The 23,034-nt window shown below is 40.6% G+C and overlaps 1 protein-coding gene across 1 annotated transcript in view; it reads right to left on the bottom strand.

Moving 5' to 3' along the window:
* LOC126235775 (organic cation transporter protein-like) overlaps positions 1-23,034 on the bottom strand; it is a 162,096-nt gene that overhangs the window by 66,086 nt on the left and 72,976 nt on the right. Inside the window, exon 2 of the mRNA XM_049944577.1 lies at positions 14,505-14,658. Coding sequence (XP_049800534.1) covers positions 14,505-14,657 — 153 coding nt within the window. The 5' untranslated portion in view covers position 14,658. The remainder of the gene's footprint in view (positions 1-14,504; positions 14,659-23,034) is intronic.

Here is a 23,034-nt window from a genome sequence, read left to right as displayed (position 1 = left end):
TGTTTATAGCGCTGATACAGTAGACGATAAATATATTGCTTTTCTCAATACTTTTCTCATGCTCTTTGAAAGTTGCTTTCCATTAGAACGTTTAAAACAGGGTACTAGCACAAACAGGCAGCATGGGAGGCTGACTAGAGGGATAAGAATATCTTGTAGAACAAAGTGGCTGTTGTTGTTGTTGTTGTGGTCTTCAGTCCTGAGACTGGTTTGATGCAGCTCTCCATGCTACTCTATCCTGTGCAAACTTCTTCATCTCCCAGTACTTACTGCAACCTACATCCTTCTGAATCTGCTTACTGTATTCATCTCTTGGTCTCCCTCAACGATTTTTACCCTCCACGCTGCCCTCCAATGCTAAATTTGTGATCCCTTGATGCCTCAAAACATGTCCTACCAACCGATCCCTTCTTCTAGTCACGTTGTGCCACAAACTTCTCTTCTCCCTAATCCTATTCAATACCTCCTCATTAGTTACGTGATCTACCCACCTTATCTTCAACATTCTTCTGTAGCACCACATTTCGAAAGCTTCTATTCTCTTCTTGTCCAAACTAGTTATCGTCCATGTTTCACTTCCATACATGGCTACACTCCATACAAATACTTTCAGAAACGACTTCCTGACACTTAAATCTATACTCGATGTTAACAAATTTCTCTTCATCAGAAACGATTTCCTTGCCCTTGCCAGTCTACATTTTATATCCTTTCTACTTCGACCATCATCAGTTATTTAACTCCCTAAATAGCAAAACTCCTTTACTACTTTAAGTGTCTCATTTCCTAATCGAATTCCCACAGCATCACCCGACTTAATTCGTTTTGCTTTTGTTGGTGTTCATCTTATATCCTCCTTTCAAGACAATGTCCATTCCGTTCAACTGCTCTTCCAAGTCCTTTGCTGTCTCTGACAGAATTACAATGTCATCGGCGAACCTCAAAGTTTGTATTTCTTCTCCATGAATTTTAATACCTACTCCAAATTTTTCTTTTGTTTCCTTTACTGCTTGCTCAATATACAGATTGAATAACATCGGGGAGAGGCTACAACCCTGTCTCACTCCCTTCCCAACCACTGTTTCCCTTTCATGCCCCTCGACTCTTATAACTGCCATCTGGTTTCTGTACAAATTGTAAATAGCCTTTCACTCCCTGTATTTTACCCCTGCCACCTTCAGAATTTGAAAGAGAGTATTCCAGTTAACATTGTCAAAAGCTTTCTCTAAGTCTACAAATGCTAGAAACGTAGGTTTGCCTTTTCTTAATCTTTCTTCTAAGATAAGTCTTAAGGTTAGTATCGCCTCACGTGTTCCAACATTTCTACAGGATCCATACTGATCTTCCCCGAGGTCCGCTTCTACCAGTTTTTCCATTCGTCTGTAAAGAATTCGCGTTAGTATTTTGCAGCTGTGACATATTAAACTGATAGTTCGGTAATTTTCACATCTGTCAACACCTGCTTTCTTTGGGATTGGAATTATTATATTCTTCTTGAAGTCTGAGGGTATTTCGCCTGTCTCATACATCTTGCTCACCAGATGGTAGAGTTTTGTCATGACTGGCTCTCCCAAGGCCATCAGTAGTTCTAATGGAATGTTGTCTACTCCCGGGGCCTTGTTTCGACTCAGGTCTTTCAGTGCTCTGTCAAACTCTTCACGCAGTATCTTATCTCCCATTTCGTCTTCATCTACATCCTCTTCCATTTCCATAATATTGTCCTGAAGTACATCGCCCTTGTATAAACCCTCTATATACTCCTTCCACCTTTCTGCCTTCCCTTCTTTGCTTAGAACTGGGTTGCCATCTGAGCTCTTGATATTCATACAAGTGGTTCTCTTCTCTCCAAAGGTCTCTTTAATTTTCCTGTAGGCAGTATCTATCTTACCCCTAGTGAGACAAGCCTCTACATCCTTACATTTGTCCTCTAGCCATCCCTGCTTAGCCATTTTGCACTTCCTGTCGATCTCATTTTTGAGATGTTTGTATTCCTTTTTGCCTGCTTCATTTACTGCATTTTTATATTTTCTCCTTTCATCAATTAAATTCAATATTTCTTCTGTTACCCAAGGATTTCTATTATCCCTCGTCTTTTTACCTACTTGATCGTCTGCTGCCTTCACTACTTCATCACTCAGAGCTACCCATTCTTCTTCTACTGTATTTCTTTCCCCCATTCCTGTCAATTGTTCCCTTATGCTCTCCCTGAAACTCTCTACAACCTCTGGTTCTTTCAGTTTATCCAGGTCCCATCTCCTTAAATTCCCACCTTTTTGCAGTTTCTTCAGTTTCAATCTGCAGTTTATAACCAATAGATTGTGGTCAGAATCCACATCTGCCCCTGGAAATGTCTTACAATTTAAAACCTGGTTCCTAAATCTCTGTCTTACCATTATATAATCTATCTGATACCTTTTAGTATCTCCAGGATTCTTCCATGTATACAACCTTCTTTTATGATTCTTGTACCAGGTGTTAGCTATGATTAAGTTGTGCTCTGTGCAAAATTCTACAAGGCGGCTTCCTCTTTCATTTCTTCCCCCCAATCCATATTCACCTACTATGTTTCCTTCTCTCCCTTTTCCTACTGACGAATTCCAGTCACCCATGACTATTAAATTTTCGTCTCCCTTCACTACCTCAATAATTTCTTTTATCTCGTCATACATTTCATCAATTTCTTCATCATCTGAGAGCTAGTTGGCATATAAACTTGTACTACTGTAGTAGGCATGGGCTTTGTGTCTATCTTGGCCACAATAATGCGTTCACTATGTTGTTTGTAGTAGCTAACCCGCACTCCTATTTTTTTATTCATTATTAAACCTACTCCTGCAATGTGGCAATTATATCAAAACGTTAGAAACAGTCAAAATCTAAATGCAGCAGCCCATTACAAACAGTATTGTAAGGTGCTTAAAAATGTTATTTGGAAGGCAAAAAGTATGTGGTATGCAGATAGAATAGCTAAGTCTCAGGATAAAATTAAAACCATATGGTCAGTCGTAAAGGAAGTTGCTGGTCTGCAGAGACAGGTCGAGGATATAGAATCAGTGCGTAGTGGGAATGTCCGTGTTACTGATAAGTCGCATATATGTAGAGTATTTAATAATCACTTTCTGAATATAGCAGGTGAACTAAATAGAAACCTAGTCCCAACAGGGAATCATATAGTGCTCTTAGAAAAAAGTGTTCCGAGACTGTTACCTGAAATGCTCCTCCATGATACTGACAAGAGGGAGATTGAGTTAATAATTAAATCACTAAAGACCAAGAACTCTCATGGATATGACGGGGTATCTAGCAGAATACTGAAGTATTGTTCTATGTATGTTAGCCCAGTTCTCAGCCATATCTGTAACTTTTCCTTTAGGAGTGGTCGGTTTCCTGACCTATTAAAGTACTCGGTAGTGAAGCCACTTTATAAAAAGGGAGACACTGATAATGTTGACAATTTTAGACCTATTTCTACGCCATCGGTGTTTGCTAAAGTTATCGAGACGGTTGTATATACAAGGTTACTGGGGCATTTAAATTCACATAATTTGCTATCAAATGTTCAGTTTGGTTTTAGAAATGGCTTAACAACTGAAAATGCTATATTCTCTTTTCTCTGTGAGGTTTTGGACGGATTAAATAAAAGGTTGCGAACGCTAGGTGTTTTCTTTGATTTAACGAAGGCTTTTGATTGTGTTGACCACAAAATATTACTGCAGAAGTTGGACCATTATGGAGTAAGGGGAGTAGATTACAATTGGTTCGCCTCTTACTTTAAGAACAGAAAGCAGAGGGTAATTCTCCGCAATATTGAGAGTGGTAGTGATGTTCAGTCCCAATGGGGCACTGTTAAGTGGGGCGTTCCCCAAGGGTCGGTGCTGGAGCCACTGCTGTTTCTTATTTATATAAATGATATGCCTTCTAGTATTACAGGTGATTCAAAAATATTTCTGTTTGCTGATGACAGCAGCTTGATAGTGAAGGATCTTGTGTGTAATATTGAAACAGTAACAAATAATGTAGTTCATGAAATAAGTTCGTGGCTTGTGGAAAATAATTTGATGCTAAATCACAGTAAGATTCAGTTTTTACAGTTTCTAACTCACAATTCAACAAGAACCGATATTTTGATCAGACAGAATAGGCATATTATAAGCGAGACGGAACAGTTCAAGTTCCTAGGCGTTCAGATAGATAGTAAGCTGTTGTGGAAAGCCCATGTCCAGGATCTAGTTCAGAAGCTAAATGCTGCTTTATTTACCATTAGAACAGTATCTGAAATAAGTGACACTTCAACACGAAAAGTAGTCTACTTCGCATATTTTCATACGCTTATGTCGTATGGTATTTTTTTGGGGTAATTCTTCTGATTCAAAAAGGGTATTTTTGGCTCAAAAACGGGCTGTTCGAGCTATATGTGGTGTAAGTTCGAGAACGTCTTGTCGACCCCTATTCAAAAATCTGGGAATTCTGACATTGCCCTCACAGTATATATTTTCTTTAATGTCGTTTGTTGTTTGCAATATTAGCCTATTCCCAAGAGTTAGCAGCTCTCACTCAGTTAATACTAGGCAGAAATCAAATCTGCATGTAGAATGCACTTCCTTGACTCTTGTGCAGAAAGGAGTGCAGTATTCTGCTGCATCCATTTTCAATAAGCTACCACAAGAACTCAAAAATCTGAACAGTAGCCCAAACACTTTTAAGTCTAAACAGAAGAGTTTCCTCATGGCTCACTCCATCTATTCTGTCGAGGAGCTCCTGGAAGAGCTAAAACATTAAGCAAATTCCAGTGTTACATTGTTGATTTTCTTTATTTAAACTTACGACTTGTCACCTGAATATGTTTTTTTATATTTCATTTTATCTGTTTCTAATATCGTGTTATAATTTCATGTATTGACTCGTTCCATGACCATGGAGACTTCTCCGTAATTTGGTCACACGGAACAATAAATAAATAAATAAAAAATAAACACCCACCACAGTAGCCTTACCCTGTCGAGATCTCCACGTCCTTAAGCTAAGGTCAGCTACATTGCCATAAAAGTGTATCGTCTGATCATGATGCCTCATCATGAGGTGAACTGCATGCATCTGCTGCACCAGTACAGACAGTACACCCAGGTGCAGTTATCAATGGTACCTGCCATAGGATAACAATGACGGACAGTCCTCCTTTGCACTACAATGAACATTGTCTCACCACTAAGAAACTGCGCCATGTGATGTTGTTGTTGTGGTCTTCATTCCTGAGACTGGTTTGATGCAGCTCTCCATGATACTCTATCCTGTGCAAGCTTCTTCATCTCCTAGTACCTACTGCAACCTACATCCTTCTGAATCTGCTTAGTGTATGCATCTCTTGGTCTCCCCCTACGATTTTTACCCTCCACGCTGTCCTCCAATACTAAATTGGTGATCCCTTGATGCCTCAGAACATGTCCTACCAACCGATCCCTTCTTCTGGTCAAGTTGTGCCACAAACTCCTCTACTCCCCAATCCTATTCAGTACCTCCTCATTAGTTACGTGATCTACCCATCTAATCTTCAGCATTCTTCTGTAGCACCACATTTCGAAAGCTTCTATTCTCTTCTTGTCCAAACTATTTATCGTCCATGTTTCACTTCCATACATGGCTACACTCCATACAAATACTTTCAGAAAAGACTTCCTGACACTTAAATCTATACTCGATGTTAACAAATTTCTCTTCTTCAGAAACGCTTTCCTTGCCATTGCCAGTCTACATTTTATATCCTCTCTACTTCGACCATCATCAGTTATTTTGCTCCCCAAATAGCAAAACTTCTTTACTACTTTAAGTGTCTCATTTCCTAATCTAATACCCTCAACATCACCCGACTTAATTCGACTACATTCCATTATCCTCGTTTTGCTTTTGTTGATGTTCATCTTATATCCTCCCTTCAAGACACCATCCATTCCGTTCAACTGCTCTTCCAAGTCCTTTGCTGTCTCTGACAGAATTACAATGTCATCGGCGAACCTCAAAGTTTGTATTTCTTCTCCATGAATTTTAATACCTACTCCAAATTTTTCTTTTGTTTCCTTTACTGCTTGCTCAATATACAGATTGAATAACATCGGGGAGAGGCTACAACCCTGTCTCACTCCCTTCCCAACCACTGCTTCCCTTTCATGCCCCTCGACTCTTATAACTGCCATCTGGTTTCTGTAAAAATTGTAAATAGCCTTTCACTCCCTGTATTTTACCCCTGCCACCTTCAGAATTTGAAAGAGAGTATTCCAGTTAACATTGTCAAAAGCTTTCTCTAAGTCTACAAATGCTAGAAACGTAGGTTTGCCTTTTCTTAATCTTTCTTCTAAGATAAGTCTTAAGGTTAGTATCGCCTCGCGTGTTCCAACATTTCTACGGAATCCAAACTGATCTTCCCTGAGGTCGGCTTCTACTAGTTTTTCCATTCGTCTGTAAAGAATTCGTGTTAGTATTTTGCAGCTGTGGCTTATTAAACTGATTGTTCTGTAATTCTCACATCTGTCAACACCTGCTTTCTTTGGGATTGGAATTATTATATTCTTCTTGAAGTCTGAGGGTATTTCGCCTGTTTCATACATCTTGCTCACCAGATGGTAGAGTTTTGTCAGGACTGGCTCTCCCAAGGCCGTCAGTAGTACCAATGGAATGTTGTCTACTCCGGGGGCCTTGTTTCGACTCAGGTCTTTCAGTGCTCTGTCAAACTCTTCACGCAGTATCGTATCGCCCATTTCATCTTCATCTACATCCTCTTCCATTTCCATAATATTGTCCTCAAGTACATCGCCCTTGTATAGACCCTCTATATACTCCTTCCACCTTTCTGCTTTCCCTTCTTTGCTTAGAACTGGGTTTCCATCTGAGCTCATGATGTTCATACAAGTGGTTCTCTTCTCTCCAAAGGTCTCTTTAATTTTCCTGTAGGCAGTATCTATCTTACCCCTAGTGAGATAAGCCTCTACATCCTCACATTTGTCCTCTAGCCATCCCTGCTTAGCCATTTTGCACTTCCTGTCGATCTCATTTTTGAGACGTTCGTATTCCTTTTTGCCTGCTTCATTCAATGCATTTTTATATTTTCTCCTTTCATCAATTAAATTCAATATTTCTTCTGTTACTCAAGGATTTCTACTAGCCTTCGTCTTTTTACCTACTTGATCCTCTGCTGCCTGCACTACTTCATCCGTCAAAGCTACCCATTCTTCTTCTACTGTATTTCTTTCCCCCATTCCTGTCAATTGTTCCCTTATGCTCTCCCTGAAACTTTGTACAACCTCTGGTTCTTTCAGTTTATCCAGGTCCCATCTCCTTAAATTCCCACCTTTTTGCAGTTTCTTCAGTTTTAATCTACAGGTCATAACCAATAGATTGTGGTCAGAGTCCACATCTGCCCCTGGAAATGTCTTACAATTTAAAACCTGGTTCCTAAATCTCTGTCTTACCATTATATAATCTATCTGATACCTTTTAGTATCTCCAGGGTTCTTCCATGTATACAACCTTCTATCATGATTCTTAAACCAAGTGTTAGCTATGATTAAGTTGTGCTCTGTGCAAAATTCTACCAGGCGGCTTCCTCTTTCATTTCTTAGCCCCAATCCATATTCACCTACTACGTTTCCTTCTCTCCCTTTTCCTACACTCGAATTCCAGTCACCCATGACTATTAAATTTTCGTCTCCCTTCACTATCTGAATAATTTCTTTTATTTCATCATACATTTCTTCAATTTCTTCGTCATCTGCGGAGCTAGTTGGCATATAAACTTGTACTACTGTAGTAGGTATGGGCTTCGTATCTATCTTGGCCACAATAATGCGTTCACTAAGCTGTTTGTAGTAGCTTACCCGCGTTCCTATTTTCCTATTCATTATTAAACCTACTCCTGCATTACCCCTATTTGACTTTGTGTTTATAACCCTGTAGTCACCTGACCAGAAGTCTTGTTCCTCCTGCCACCGAACTTCACTAATTCCCACTATATCTAACTTTAACCTATCCATTTCCCTTTTCAAATTTTCTAAGCTACCTGCCCGATTAAGGGACCTGACATTCCACGCTCCGATCCGTAGAACGCCAGTTTTCTTTCTCCTGATAACGACATCCTCTTGAGTAGTCCCCGCCCAGAGATCCGAATGGGGGACTATTTTACCTCCGGAATATTTTACCCAAGAGGATGCCATCATCATTTAATCATACAGTAAAGCTGCATGCTTTCAGCCGTTCGCAGTACCAGCACAGCAAGGCCGTTTTGGTTATTGTTACAAGGCCAGATCAGTCAGTCATCCAGACTGTTGCCCTTGCAACTACTGAAAAGGCTGCTGCCCCTCTTCAGGAACCACACGTTTGTCTGGCCTCTCAACAGATACCCCTCCATTGTGGTTGTACCTACGGTACGGCTATCTGTATCGCTGAGGCACGCAAGCCTCCCCACCAACGGCAAGGTCCATGGTTCATGGGGGGGGGGGGGGGGGGCGCCATGTGATAGCAATTACTAATTAACTATTAAGTGTGGGTGTTGTATGTCCTTCATACAGTAACTGGTCTTCCCCCATACATCCTATCCCTAAGAAGGGTGGTTCATTCTGATTGTGTAGTGACTATCAGAAACTCAATGCCTGTACGATTATGTCCCCCCACATTTTCGGGACTTTCCCCAACTACTTAATGGAGCGCTAGTGTTCAGTGTTACTGATTGTCGCATGGCATACCATCAGATCCCTATACACAAAATGACAGCCCTAAACAGCAATAATTACAGCGTTCAGCTCAAACTTGGCAAAGGTTCATTGACTGTTTCGCTCAACCTACCTTTTTGCTTTTTTCAGTGACTTTTGACAATGTTGATTGGAATACTCTCTTTCAAATTCTGAAGGTGGCAGTGGTAAAATACCGGGAGCGAAAGGCTATTTCCAATTTGTACAGAAACCAGATGGCAGTTATTAGAGTCGAGGGGTATGAATGGGAAGCAGTGGTTGGGAAGGGAGTGAGACAGGATTGTAGCCTATACCCGATGTTATTCAATCTGTATATTGAGCAAGCAATAAAGGAAACAAAAGAAAAGTTCGGAGTAGGTATTAAAATCCATGGACAAGAAATAAAAACTTTGTGGTTCGCCGATGACATTGTAATTCTGTCAGAGACAGCAAAGGACTTGGAAGAGCAGTTGAATGGAATGGACAGTGTCATGAACGGAGGGTATAAGATGAACATCAACAAAAGCAAAACGAGGATAATGGAATGTAGTCAAATTAAGTTGGGTGATGCTGGGGGAATTAGATTAGGAAATGAGACACTTAAAGTAGTAAAGGAGTTTTGCTATTTGGGGAGCAAAATAACTGATGATAGTCGAAGTAGAGAGGATATAAAATGTAGACTGGCAATGGCAAGGAAAGCGTTTCTGAAGAAGAGAAATTTGTTAACATCGAGTATAGATTTAAATGTCAGGAAGTCGTTTCTGAAAGTATTTATATGGAGTGTAGCCATGTATGGAAGTGAAACGTGGACGATAAATAGTTTAGACAAAAAGAGAATACAAGCTTTTGAAATGTGGTGCTACAGAAGAATGCTGAAGATTAGATGGGTAGATCACATAACTAATGAGGAGGTATTGAATAGAATTGGGGAGAAGAGGAGCTTGTGGCACAACTTGACTAGAAGAAGGGATCGGTTGGTAGGGCATGTTTTGAGGCATCAAGGGATCACAAATTTAGCATTGGAGGGCAGCGTGGAGGGTAAAAATCGTAGAGGGAGACCAAGAGATCAATACACTGAGCAGATTCAGAAGGATGTAGGTTGCAGTAGGTACTGGGAGATGAAGAAGCTTGCACAGGATAGAGTAGCATGGAGAGCTGCATCAAACCAGTCTCAGGACTGAAGACCACAACAACAACAACTTCAGTGATATTCCAATGTACTCTTCCTCTGTTGAGGAGCATGAAAACATCTAGCTCACATTCTGTCTACTTGCACCAACAACAAGTGTTACCTTCCTTGGTCACACAGTCATCACTGAGGGAATATGACCGACATCTGATCATGTTGCACAAATCTGTGAACTCCCACCACCTGCGACCTATAGTGGTTTGCGCCATTTTCTGGGAATGGTGAAGTTTCTTTGAAGACATTTGGCACATGTCGCCTCTCCCCAGGCTTCTCTGACATGCTTTGGCTAACAAAAACTCTTCTGGGACACATATGCTCCTGTTCCATTGACCTTGGTGTTCCAGCCCTATCCCAGCTCTTCCATCCGATACTATGTGACACCTTGACCGGTAACTTCCACTTCCCTATTCCGGTTTCTCTAGGATGGATAGTTTTCTCGGCTGTCCATGATCTCTCGTACACCCAGACGTTAAGGCTGCAACGTGTCTTGACACAGAGCATTTTGCCTGATAAGTTTGGCACTGTACTCAACCTCTGCTGGGAAACTTTGACATACCGAAGGGATGTTATCATCATGTGCACTTCGACATCGTGGGCCCCCTACCCCTTCTGAGGGATTCAGATATATCCTTTTGGTCGTTGATCAGGAAACCACGTAGGTCAAGCTGTACCTCTTTCAGATGTCATGGCTGATTCTGTCGCAGTACTTTCGCTTCTGTGTAGATTTCGGATGCCCCACGTCAATCATTACTGAACAGGGATGACAGTTTGTGTGCCTACTCTTTGCCAAATTATGCTCTCTGTGCAGTGTCGACAGGTTCCATACAATTGCATTTCACTCACAGAGCAATGTCCTGGTCGAACTTTGGCACTGTATTCTTAAAGCAGCTCTCGTATTCTGCCGTAGTTCCTGGTCAGAGGCCCTATCTTGGGTCTTACTCAGCATTCACTCAATTGTAATGGTGAGCTCTTAGTTCCACCTACCAAGTTCACCGAGGACACCAAGTTCCCATAGCACCTCAGAATGAGCTTCCATCTCTAATAAAGCGTGTGTGCTCGCTTATCTTGAATATACATACACAAGCGCTCCCCCGAGTGCTCATACATAGCAATTTGGCACACTGTGAGTTTGTGATGCTACACAATGACATCATTTATGTATCCCTCCAACCATCATATTCTGGTACACATTGTGTCCTTAGCCAAGCAAACAACACTACGGACATTCTTCTCAATGCCAAATGTCAGTTGACTACCTTAAAGAAAGTCAAACCTGCTTGGAGACTGGATGAGAAACTTTCTATGAGCACAGATGCAGAATCAGTACCAACAAATGACACCTTCTCTGTGGGTAATGTTAATTCCTCCCAGTTCTCTATTCCCCCAGTGTAATCCCTGACATTAGTGCCTTTTGTGACACTCCCCCTCCAGAAGAAGTGGTTAGGATATGAACTGTTCTATGCTTTCATCCTCACACTCCCCTCCCAATGCTGTAGACTTCGCTGTTGACATTTATGACTTCTGCATTGAGGATCTATGTCTTCAGCTTCATGGCAATATGTGTTTATATTCTTCACTTCTCCTTGTTCTCCTGATGACTTGTCCACCAGTCACATCATCCGTCTTCACTCATTCCAGTTATTGCAGTTACTGAGTGAAGCCAATGAGGGCAATAACATGGCTGCCACAGACGGACGCAGTAGTCTCACCATTATTGTCGCGGTACTTACGCATCCACATGACCAAGCATCCACATTGGAGCTCTCTATTTCCCTTGCAGGCGGACACATGCAGCCACCTGGCTGGTTACGAGACTATGTGGTCTCCAACATCTGCACTTCCAACCATCCCCAGACACTGAGAAATGGTCCAGTCATGTCTCCCTTGGGGATCTGCCACAACACAGTTGGTCAGGCAAGGTTGCTGACTGTTTCTTTGGACATCACCCAACCAGGAGCACTTCCCCTAATGGGACATAACAATGGTACTGTGTGTCCTTCCACAGTCTCAGCAGTGCTTGGGGGGGGGGCAACAGGGGGGGGCAGGGGGGCAGGGGGGCGGGCAACTATTGACAGTCCACCAAGCCTCTCCAATGGACTTCAGTTGGGTACACTGTTGTGATGTATGCTTGTGCTTCTGTGGATACAGTTTATTTAGGCAATAAAATTCACATTGTTTCTTATAGTCAGCTTATTTATTCTACTTCCAACAAGAATAAGGTACAAATGCCCACGGGTGCGAAGGTTGGTGCCATTGTGAGGAAATAATAAGTAAATTTTGAGGTCATTACACACTACTTAACCTAACTTAAACTAACTTATGCTAAGGACAACACACACACCCATGCTTGAGGGAGGACTCGAACCTCCGACAAGGGAAGCCACGCGAACCGTGGCAAGGTGACCTAGGCCGTGCGGCTACCCCTTACGGCATTATTTGTTTCTAGCTAAATAAAATTCTACATTATTTCCCTTATTTTCATATCATTTTATTTTTGAGCATAATTTATGTGCTCTTCTTTTTCTTAATAACTGGCTGCATGATTATGAGCCATTTAGTATTCCTTTTCTACCTTAATAACTGAAAGGTAGTTGAGTTTAAAACCAAATTGTCAGAGGCTGTTGAGTTATGACCTTCATTCCTCTCTGGAACTATAATAAAACATTCACAAGTAGCAGGTAATTTCAATAATCATTACTTAAATGTAGGAGTGAAAATGGGATCAAGTTAAGTGCAAAAATCAAAGCAGTATGTTAAAAAGCCTGTGCTGTCTTTGTGTGGATGGGCGCTTTTTTTCCTCTCTCTCTATTTCTTTCTCTCTCTCTCTCTCTCTCTCTCTCTCTCTCTCTCTCTCTCTCTCTCTCTCTGCTCAGCCATGGAAATATTTATTGGGAGGTCCCACACACAAAACATTAACACAGGCTTCAAACTACAGAAAAGGGCTATTAGAATAACAACTAAGAGTAGTAACTGAGCTCCAAGTAAAGATCTTTTTAAACAGCTGGGGATTCTAACTGCACCATATGAGTACATCTACCAACCAGTTATGTACGTGAAGGATTATTTAGATAACACAGAGTAAGGAATAGTAAGAACTGAAATTAATAAATTAGAAGCATCTGTCGATCTGTAGTAAACTGTCAGGATTTAACGATTCTTACTATAAAATCCTCAGCTAGGACCTGTCATGAATAATTGTAACTTCTTTCCATTCTCTTGAGATTAGCATATCATTTATTACAGTGGGATCCTCATTAAGCTTTTTCAGGCACATCACGTAGAAAACATGAAAAATTCTATAGAACAGTAAAAGTATAATCACTATCTTGATGCCAGCCCTAAGTGTGTGTGTTTGTGTGTGTGTGTGTTTTGTTTTGTTTGTTTGTATGTCATATGCAATGGAATGCAGTGCAGCGCAGTGCTATGTGTGTTTAGTGACCAGTGATGCATTACAAGTGAATAGTATACAAATGTTTTTGATAACATTGCTGTTTGCATGAATTATTTAAGTTTTTTTAAAAAATCCTTGTTCAATTAAGATGACAAATCTGTTAACATTTTGTAAACGAGCTATTGGCGTATAAATGACTAACGAACTCTTTCTATCACACATACTCACACACACCCACCCACTCTCTCTCTCTCTCTCTCTCTCTCTCTCTCTCTCTCTCTCTCACACACACACACACACACACACACACACACACACACACACATAGGCTCATGAAATTATAGGGATTTAAATTCAGTGTGATGTTCTTTGCAGTTTCAAGATTTTGTTCAGAACACATGGTGAGTTTCTGATAACAGCATGAAAGCTAAAAACTAACCTAAGAGTTAGCACAATGAACCACATAGAAGTATAACAAATTTTTAAAATGTATTGGATATTGTTTCATCTGACATAAATAATAAGAATATTTGGAATCAGTTTTTGACCTCATATTTAATGGCAGAGAAATGAGTTAATGATTCAGCCATATGTAAAACCAACTGTAGTTTCTAGACGTGTTTGATAGCTTTCTCTGAAGCATGAAGTGTGAAATCTGCGATCCCATGAAATGAGTGGTTGCTTACTTTGCAAGTGGTTCTCTCATAAACTAATCCTGATGCTCTGAAGTTCATTTGGGCTAGAGGTAGGATGATCTAGAGGAATGGTTACATGTTGATATCACTAATCACAAAAAATGTAATGGCTCCTTTATGATGTTAATAGCTACTTTATTTACACTGATCATGGAATAGAATAAAGAAAATCTAAATTAAAATTGCTGTTCTTAAAGTAACTGAAGGACCATTTTGCCATTTGACACAGTACCCAAAATTATTTTGTTAGGTAACATTTGTATATTGAAGAGCAGGGAAAATTCTACCCACAAAAAAAAATAAATGAACAAACAAATGAAATTAGTTACATCTCCATGTAAGAATAAAATTTACAAGTGGTTGGTTATCTTGAATAACCACAAAATTGTTATACTCGGTTCTATTATTAGTTTTATTACATGGTGGCCAATATTTATCATCGCTAAAGAATTTTTTCTGCAAATGAAACATAATGGAGAAATTGGGTTAAACTTTTTAATTGTGCTAAAACTCACCCCATTTGAAAGTACATGGCCTGAGCAATGGTAAGTTCCAGGAAGCTTGTCTGGTCCAATAAAAAGGATGCTGGCCATTTGCCAGGCAGATGGAATTTTCACAAGAGACACCAGCAGAAAAAGGTGCCATGGTTGCCTTTTCTTCCATTCCATTCTATTTAAAGAACAGAATATGAACAGGGTTCAGAGTTTTATTCTTCTCCTTGCAGTGAAAATAATGGAATCTTCATACTTTAACACATAAATCCAAATTTTATCATCAAATTTAACACAGTTACTACAATTACAAAAAAACTACAACTGTTGATGGAATTATTCCTTTCATTTCTACAGTTTCGTCAGTTGATAAGAATTTGAATATAAAACTGTGCATGCAATCCATAATATTTTGCACCCACACCCACTTATAGCTAACCAGAGTCACAGTTTCCAGTCATTGAGGAAGTAGGCTACTTTGCTAGGAAACATCAGCTAAGCAGCAAAAACGGGTTCTCATTCCTGTTTGTGTTGCAATTATACTGGCCAGTCTCAATCTTCAGTTTGATCCCCTCAACTACCTGCCTTGATTTGACTCAAATTGTAGGGAGATACTGTATAGTGACTAGCACAAAATTGCTACCCACCGCTCCTGAAAAATTATCACCTTGAAGAATCTGTCTCTGCCTTCTGCTGTTTGTTAATGTTCATCACAACAGTCTGTTGCAAGTAATTTTTGATAATGTACACACAGAATATTGAATTACTTCTTTTTTTCTATTTTTACTGTACTCGTCAGAGAGGTTCACAAGACATCTGGGTCATTTGGATCATGAACTACACACCCCTCCCTGCACCCATCTCTCTTGAAAGAACAGTTTACTAAACACATGGTTATTTTCAGATGTATAGCAATTTCCAAATTTTTCAGTCAACTTTCAGCGAATAATACACAGTTACAAGAAAAGAAAGATTTCGACTGTCGCACGAAATTCTAGAATATTACAAGCTATACTTGACATAGGAGCTTCTGAGCTGCTTGTCTGTGGGTTGCCCTGTGTTGATGGGCTGGCAGCCTGATTGTCTGTAGATCATTTTACAGCAAGATAAAGATCACCAATCACAGCCTGAGTGTACCTGCTGTCAGCAATCTGACCCTGTCCACTGGTCTTCGGCTCTTACACAAATGCTGCTGGAAACGACCAAAAGTAACAGAATTCAGTGCTTTTACACGCTCAAGTAACCTTTATACAGGTCTGCATCCACAGTCACAGTGCTACATTGTGAGAGTTTGTTGCTATTATAATTCTCCAATCAATTGCGTGACACAAGTACTGGTTCAAATTTATGAACAAATATTTTTCACGTGATGTATTTCTCTGAATTGCAATATCTTGGATGTTACATCAGAGAGATTTATGATGCACTGGGTACGTAACTTATTTTTATATGGAAAGTACTTTATATATGGTGCAGCGCTGTACCAATACTGTTAGTATCATTAAAATTCTAATCTTCTGAGGCATGTTAAAACTCAGGGCAACAGCAACTTGTATTTGTGTGGGCAGGCAACCCAAACGGAGATGCCAATAAAATTACTTGGAAAATCACCCCAAGCAGTGAGACCCCCCTCCCTCCAATACATAATTGAACCCTGAATCGTCATCTGGTCAATGTTCGGTTCACTCAACTGTAGATCATCCAATAAAATATTTTATCGATATCTAGGGCGATATCTATACCATTATTGTAATTCTGTTGAATATGATAGATTTGGGATAAAGCACTTTTATAGAACATGTGAGTTACCTGAATACATCGAAGCACTCGCCTAAATTAATTTTTCCAAAACAGTCTTCACCATGTACTGACCTGCCCTCTATACAGCATCCGACGATGAACGCGTGAGGATGACACGGCGGTCGGTCGACTATCGTGTGATCTCCTTTTTTTCCGTCTAGTCTGCAGGTCACAGGTTTTCTCACCAAGGGCTTCCCCAGCAAGGGCAGAGGGAGAAAAGCTGTTCCCCTCTCCCCGAAGAAAACGAAAAATTTGAATTTCTCTACTTAAAAACTGACACATTCCACCACATTATGAAACGTCGTATACAATATAAGATCTATGGAAAAAGTATTAATATAGTGTAACGTGAAACGAAATCGCATCCGCCTCCTACAAACTGACATACATATCTGTTCGGCACCAGTTTGAAGAAAGCAGAGCAGTAATAATCGACATTCACTAGCAGCAAGTGTATCAAGATTCATTGCTGTGAAACGTTAAAACTACGGTATTTCGCTCACCGTGGATCTAACATGAGCCCACACCCCCCATCATTCGCCTACTAGCTCAAATCCAGGATACGCTTTTCGCTCTTGTTCTGCGCTATGAATACGGTTTTTTTTTTTTTTAACTGTGCCGCTCGTTCCGTGCTCGAAGGTAGCTGGAGAAAAGATTTTTCGTGTACCGTATCTGATTTCTCTAGTAATTATGGTTTTCCTATTCAGTATTACAAGACTCGCATCAATATTTCGAAATTTGTTACTCCAAGGGCATTTGTCGGTGGCATTTCAGCCAAATATTATCGATGTCTCCAGCTTAAAACGAACAGAGGCTTACAACAATTTCTCGCACCGGTACGTAAATCGTAAAAAACTTCCTTGACTGCTTTCAGTTCTTGGATTTGAAAAGCTAAATGACACAGGTTGGTTAGATCTAATCTCCTGTTTATGTCGGGGTCATTGAGGATGGAGCACAAATTCGTTGGACAATGTATATTATTATTCACCTGATGTTGTTCATCGAAAACGTGAAGTGACCGACCGAGCATATGAACATCGCGCTCCCTCCAATACGAGTCCGGTGTTTAAAAAACTGAAGACATTGCTCGAAAACCTGACATAAACACAAGCAGCTGTTGTTACTGTTGACTGGCGTTCTGCAATCATTGTTGTTCGACGATAAGATGTGCCTTATCACCGTTCTATCAATAAACAATGGCGTATCACTTTCCTTTGTTAAAATTTGTTCAGTAACTCCGTCGTCGTAACATTATTCGGCATTCTTTCTTTCTCTTTTGTCATGAATTTATGAACGCGGTTGAACGTAACGGACGAAACACAAGCTTACGATACTGTTGTTCTTTGTGTTTCAGCAATGTGTGTACGATGTAAAAACGGGAACCAGCGTCAGCTTTGAAGTGGCTAACTTAGCAAAGTGAGGCACTCTCTTCATCTTCGATCCTGTGAAACAACTGCCTTCTACTGCAAGCTCTTTGCTTTCCATGTTTTGGGAGGAGGTAGTATGGACCAAAGTAAGAAATAAATTGTTTGGTATGCATGAGCTCTGAAACATATAGCCTTAAGAGCTATGAGCACTCGTTTGATAGGAGAGATGTGTTTCACAGTAGCGGAGATGAACAAGTACACATAGCTCTTAAGCTATGCGTTTACTTGAAATTTTTTCTTGTTTCGATCCATACTACCACCTCTCTAAATAAGGAAAGCAAAGAGCTTTCACCATAAGAGATTTGTTTCGCAAAATCGAAGATAAGTAAGTGTTCGTAGCTCCCAAGCCCTTGTTTTCTAAACTTTTTAGCTTCGAATAATCGTTCCTGTCACATCCCCGAACATTGATTATTCTTCCTTGGACACTCTTTATATCTAGTGTAACCTAGGACTCCATCTACAAACTTTCAGAGGCAAACAAGGGCTGTAAAGTGCGTCCCTTAAGAGATATGAACTCTGGTGTCACCGCCAGACACCACACTTGCTAGGTGGTAGCCTTTAAATCGGCCGCGGTCCGTTAGTACACGTCGGACCCGCGTGTCGCCACTGTCAGTGATTGCAGACCGAACGCCGCCACACGGCAGGTCTAGAGAGACTTCCTAGCACTCGCCCCAGTTGTACAGCCGACTTTGCTAGCGATGGTTCACTGACAAATTACGCTCTCATTTGCCGAGACGATAGTTAGCATAGCCTTCAGCTACGTCATTTGCTACGACCTAGCAAGGCGCCATTATCATTTGCTATTTATCTTGTGATGCATGTACCGTCAGACAGATGTTTACCAATTATGGATTAAAGTTAAGTATTCCAGAAGCTACGTACCTTTTTTTGCTAGTATAATTACTTTACCTGTTCCAGACCTCACGCCAGCCTGCGTGAGCTTAAACGCGTGCCCTTCGGCCTCCCGCCCTCGTGGATTGGCTGTCTTGCCAGTCCACAAAATGAACACTTGTCCATTACCAAAACAAGAAAAAGAATGCTTAAGACTCTTTTTTTGAAGCAAATTCTTTATCAATGACGTACGACTTCAGCATACACCATGCTTCAAGTTTGAAGTACAGCTGTAAGTATTATACCGTGTGTTCGGAAATTCCCGTACAGACTTCTAGCGTTTGTAGAGGGGAGTGAGTGGATAATACTTTGAATAGGAACCCATATCCAGAAACGTCATGCAACGACGCTACAGAGCGTCATAGTTAGAGACGCCGGCGCCTATAAATATAACTATATACCGGGTGATTCCGTGATGATGCTACAAAATTTCTAGGGTGATGGAAGATAGATGTATCAATTTGGGGTGACGGTCCCTGTACCACTAACAGAAACGAAAACTCGAAAATTATAAGTGAAACAGTTCTGACAGTGGAACACATGTATCGGTACTGTTGTTGCGAAGGTTGTAAGGGTAGGTAACTTTCCGAGGTAGTAACAGGGGCGGTGGCAAGGGGGACGGGGGCTATGGGGGCTAACACCCCCTCCCCATGGAGTATCATATTACTTTGGATAAAATGACTTCAGAAACCAGCGAATATATTACTCCAACATATTCAATCATTTTTTTATAATTATGTAGCAATATAGGTTGCAATGTATTCCAAACACATTTTAACAAAAGAATAAGAGTGGCAAATAGCGTACTACCTAAACCAATAAATACCATTTAACTTAAAAGGGCGTCTTATTATTTTTTAACACACATTTTTTACCCTCAACTTCAAAACAGTTACCAAAAACTACTTTAAGCAATACCAAATTTTACCAATTTGTCGGTAGAGGACTCCCAACTTCCCTATTGTTAAGCCATATTCCATTCCCACAACCCCCCCCCCCCCCAATTAGCACCCCCGCCCCCTCCCCTTTGACCAAGTTCTAGAATCGCCCCTGGGTGGTAAAATGGACCAAAATAAGAAGAAAATGTCTCGTCAACATAGGCTCTAAAATGAGTACTTAAGAGCTATGAGCACTTGTTTAGTAGAGGAGATGCGTTTCACAATATCGAAGATGAACAAGTTCTTCTAGTTTCTCAGGCATGTATTTCAGAGCCCATGTTTAGTGGACATTTCGTTGTTTTAGTCCTACTACCCTACAGCCTCAGCAACAACAGTATTAGTACGTGTATTCCACTGTCAGAGGTATGAGAATGGTTTTCGCTTGGACTCGTTCGTTTCCCATACAGGGACCCTTACCTCAAACTGATACATCTATCCTTCTCCATCATCCTAGAAAGTTTGTAACATTATAACGAAACCATCCTGTATGTACATACATTTACTGGCACCAGCGCCTATAACTTTGATTCTCTGTAGCGTCTACTCAAAACATTAGGTACTCATTGCCCTCTATAAGTTCTAGAGGTTTGTAACGGGAACTTACGGACGCCCTGTAGGTTTTAATAAACCTTAATCCATGTAACTGTGTAATGCCTTTTCAGGGTTAATAACTGCCCGATGAATACAACAAGATATTGTTTTCATGTCATCCCGTGTTCCTGGATACCCTACTGAAGTGTTATAAGAGTACCTGTTTAGTTACATGAAACACATCAATCTATTTTACACCAGGAGATTGAGAATGTATTTTTGGCATACCTCAGGATTTCACACTATTATCATTCATACATGTATTCGATGAGACCTTCTGATGTACTTTTTGTATCAAACTTATATTACTTCTTATCTCTGTAGAGTCGATTACGCAAGTTAGAAATAACGCTTTAATTCATACCTAACGTAAGACTAGGTTATCTTTTATTTGCAGGGGAGGAGGGAGGGAAATTATTAAATGTACGTGGAAGCCACGGAATGCAACATTAGACGCGTCTTGAGTGAATAACGCATTTCTTCAGTAGCTCAGATCATGTGTGCTTTGCCGAGAAAGATTTCCTACAAACGATTTCATAATAAGGCTAGGCGCAAATTGAGACGCGTATAGCACGTGTGACCAGACACGACACTGTATCGCGCGGGCCCAACGCATATTGAGACGCGTACACTTACTTTGCACGCGCTGGTTGGCGACGCTCTGGGCTGACAGCAACGAAGCGCGCGTACACTGTGATCTTTCTCAAGCGATTTTACAGAAACTATTCAGTAAAAATATTTCATTTTTATCTTGCTTGTAGCGTTACATGTCAGCTTCGTGGCGAAGTGCCCATAATCTCGCTAATGGTTATACTTATTGTGGTATACACATGTTAGTAAGACGCTACGCAAAATTCGAAAAGTTTGCAATGAAAAATAGGGGTCGTTATGATTTTGCATTTGGTGCGTATTACACCATATGTTGCTGTGTATGAAATTTAGCCAACATGTTGAATTTTTCTCTAGACTTGGGAGGAAGTCTCTGCCTCCGATCTCGAGAAAATGGATCCTATGTAGCGCGCTCACCCGCGACCTCACGCCCGCGAGAATGAAATATTCACATCTTTCATATCTCCTAAACCTCCCGAGACGTCGAAACGAGAGTTTGGCGTATGATAATACACAAGGAGGAGAGTATTTTGCTAATTCGTAAACACACGGAACTTTCTTATCCATGGCGGTATACCAGTAGTTATACTTCCCTTTTTATTTTTTTCACTGCCATCACTGTAATTTTTTAAGAGTTATCGACAACCAGTGAAACAGGAGTTTCCTAGTATGAAAATAAACATGAAATTTCTTGCCTTATGTTACTGCAAATCGACAGCATGAGGTTTTTCGTAAGCTATTGAGCTCTGTGATTGGCAATTACTTGTTTAATGAGGCACTCTGTTTCAGAATTCTGTGGCAATAGCTGCTGTGAGATGAGTTTGTGCAAATTACACTGTATTTTGGCAAAGGAAGTACAATTAAAGCTGTCAACAAGAGAAATGTGGCCGTTACTCGTAAATGGTGATGCTTCTTCGAGTGAGAAAGGGTTAGCAATTCACACAAAAATAAATTGCCAATTCTGTTGGAATTTTGGTTGAATCCCCGTAATCAATCGTATTTTTAACACTGAACGACCGGAATGGAAACTTACCAAAGGATTTTATTCCTTCTCCTGATCTGAGCAGTATTAAAATAATGACGAGCGTTCCTTCAGGCGGAATGATAGGCACACGCCACATGCTGGTTACTCACCTACAACTTGCCAAACTGACAATGTGTGATCGCGAATAAAATAGTTGCTATTGAGAAAAATAAACAATTGATCTGTCGCGCAACACAGTGGCCAGTGTATTGTCAGCAGCTGAAAATAACGCGCGCGACAGGAATGCGGAAGCTAGCCATGTGTGCCTTGTGAACGGGAGTTCGAGAAACATTGTCATGAAAGTAGATCTGCCTTTGTCAGCAATACATTTCAACAATTTAAATATATGTAATCACGACACTCTTTCAGGATACTCCTACTTTCGTAATAATACCGACCATTTTTTTTTTCATTTGTGTAGCCTGTTGTATAATTAGTTTATTAATGCCGATAATGTGTATCTTTACGACTGTTTCTAGCTTGCAGTGGAAATGTGACGTCCACATGTACATAGTATAATGTCTCTTCCGAAGTTACGATGGTGAAACTCAATTTACTTCATTCCTTGGACGATTTTTCCCAGATGCACAAAGGGGTCATATCTGTGGAATTTACGCCTTTTCGACTTTTTGCAACAGGTCGTAGAGATACGTCAGCATAAAGCTACGTTGTCCAAGACGCGACAGTTCGCTGCGACTACGACGCTGCCCCCTCCTCTTTTCCCAGCCTGGCAGACGGTGACAAGGCCGCAGCACGACAGGAGTCGTCGCTGTTTCCCAAGCTCTGGTCGTCGGCGGCGGATTCAAATACATAAGAAAAATAAGAATTCCGATTTTCTTGCTGTAAAAAATACTGTATGTTAATGGAACAAAGTTACATCGGCTCCCAGAGTTAGTTTTTCGATACAGATTCTCCTTTTACTTTAAAAAATTGAAAAGTATCTCTTCCGGTTTTGCGTGTTTTTTTTCGCTGTATATTACTTCTCTATCGATTGTGAGGAAAGTAAAAGGCACAAAATGGTGCAAATGGCTCTGAGCACTATGGGACTTAACATCTGTGGTCATCAGTCCCCTAGAACTTAGAACTACTTAAACCTAACTAACCTAAGAACATCACACACATCCATGCCCGAGGCAGGATTCGAACCTGCGACCGTAGCGGTCGCGCGGTTCCGGACTGAGCGCCTTAACCGCGAGACCACCGCGGCCGGCAAAAGGCACAAAAAATTGATGTTAACGTATCTTATAGTTTCACATCACAGCTTGATAATGAGG

The sequence above is a fragment of the Schistocerca nitens genome, chromosome 2 (genome assembly GCF_023898315.1).
Source record: "Schistocerca nitens isolate TAMUIC-IGC-003100 chromosome 2, iqSchNite1.1, whole genome shotgun sequence".
NCBI lineage: Eukaryota > Metazoa > Arthropoda > Insecta > Orthoptera > Acrididae > Schistocerca > Schistocerca nitens.
This window is presented reverse-complemented; position numbering and strand designations above follow the sequence as displayed.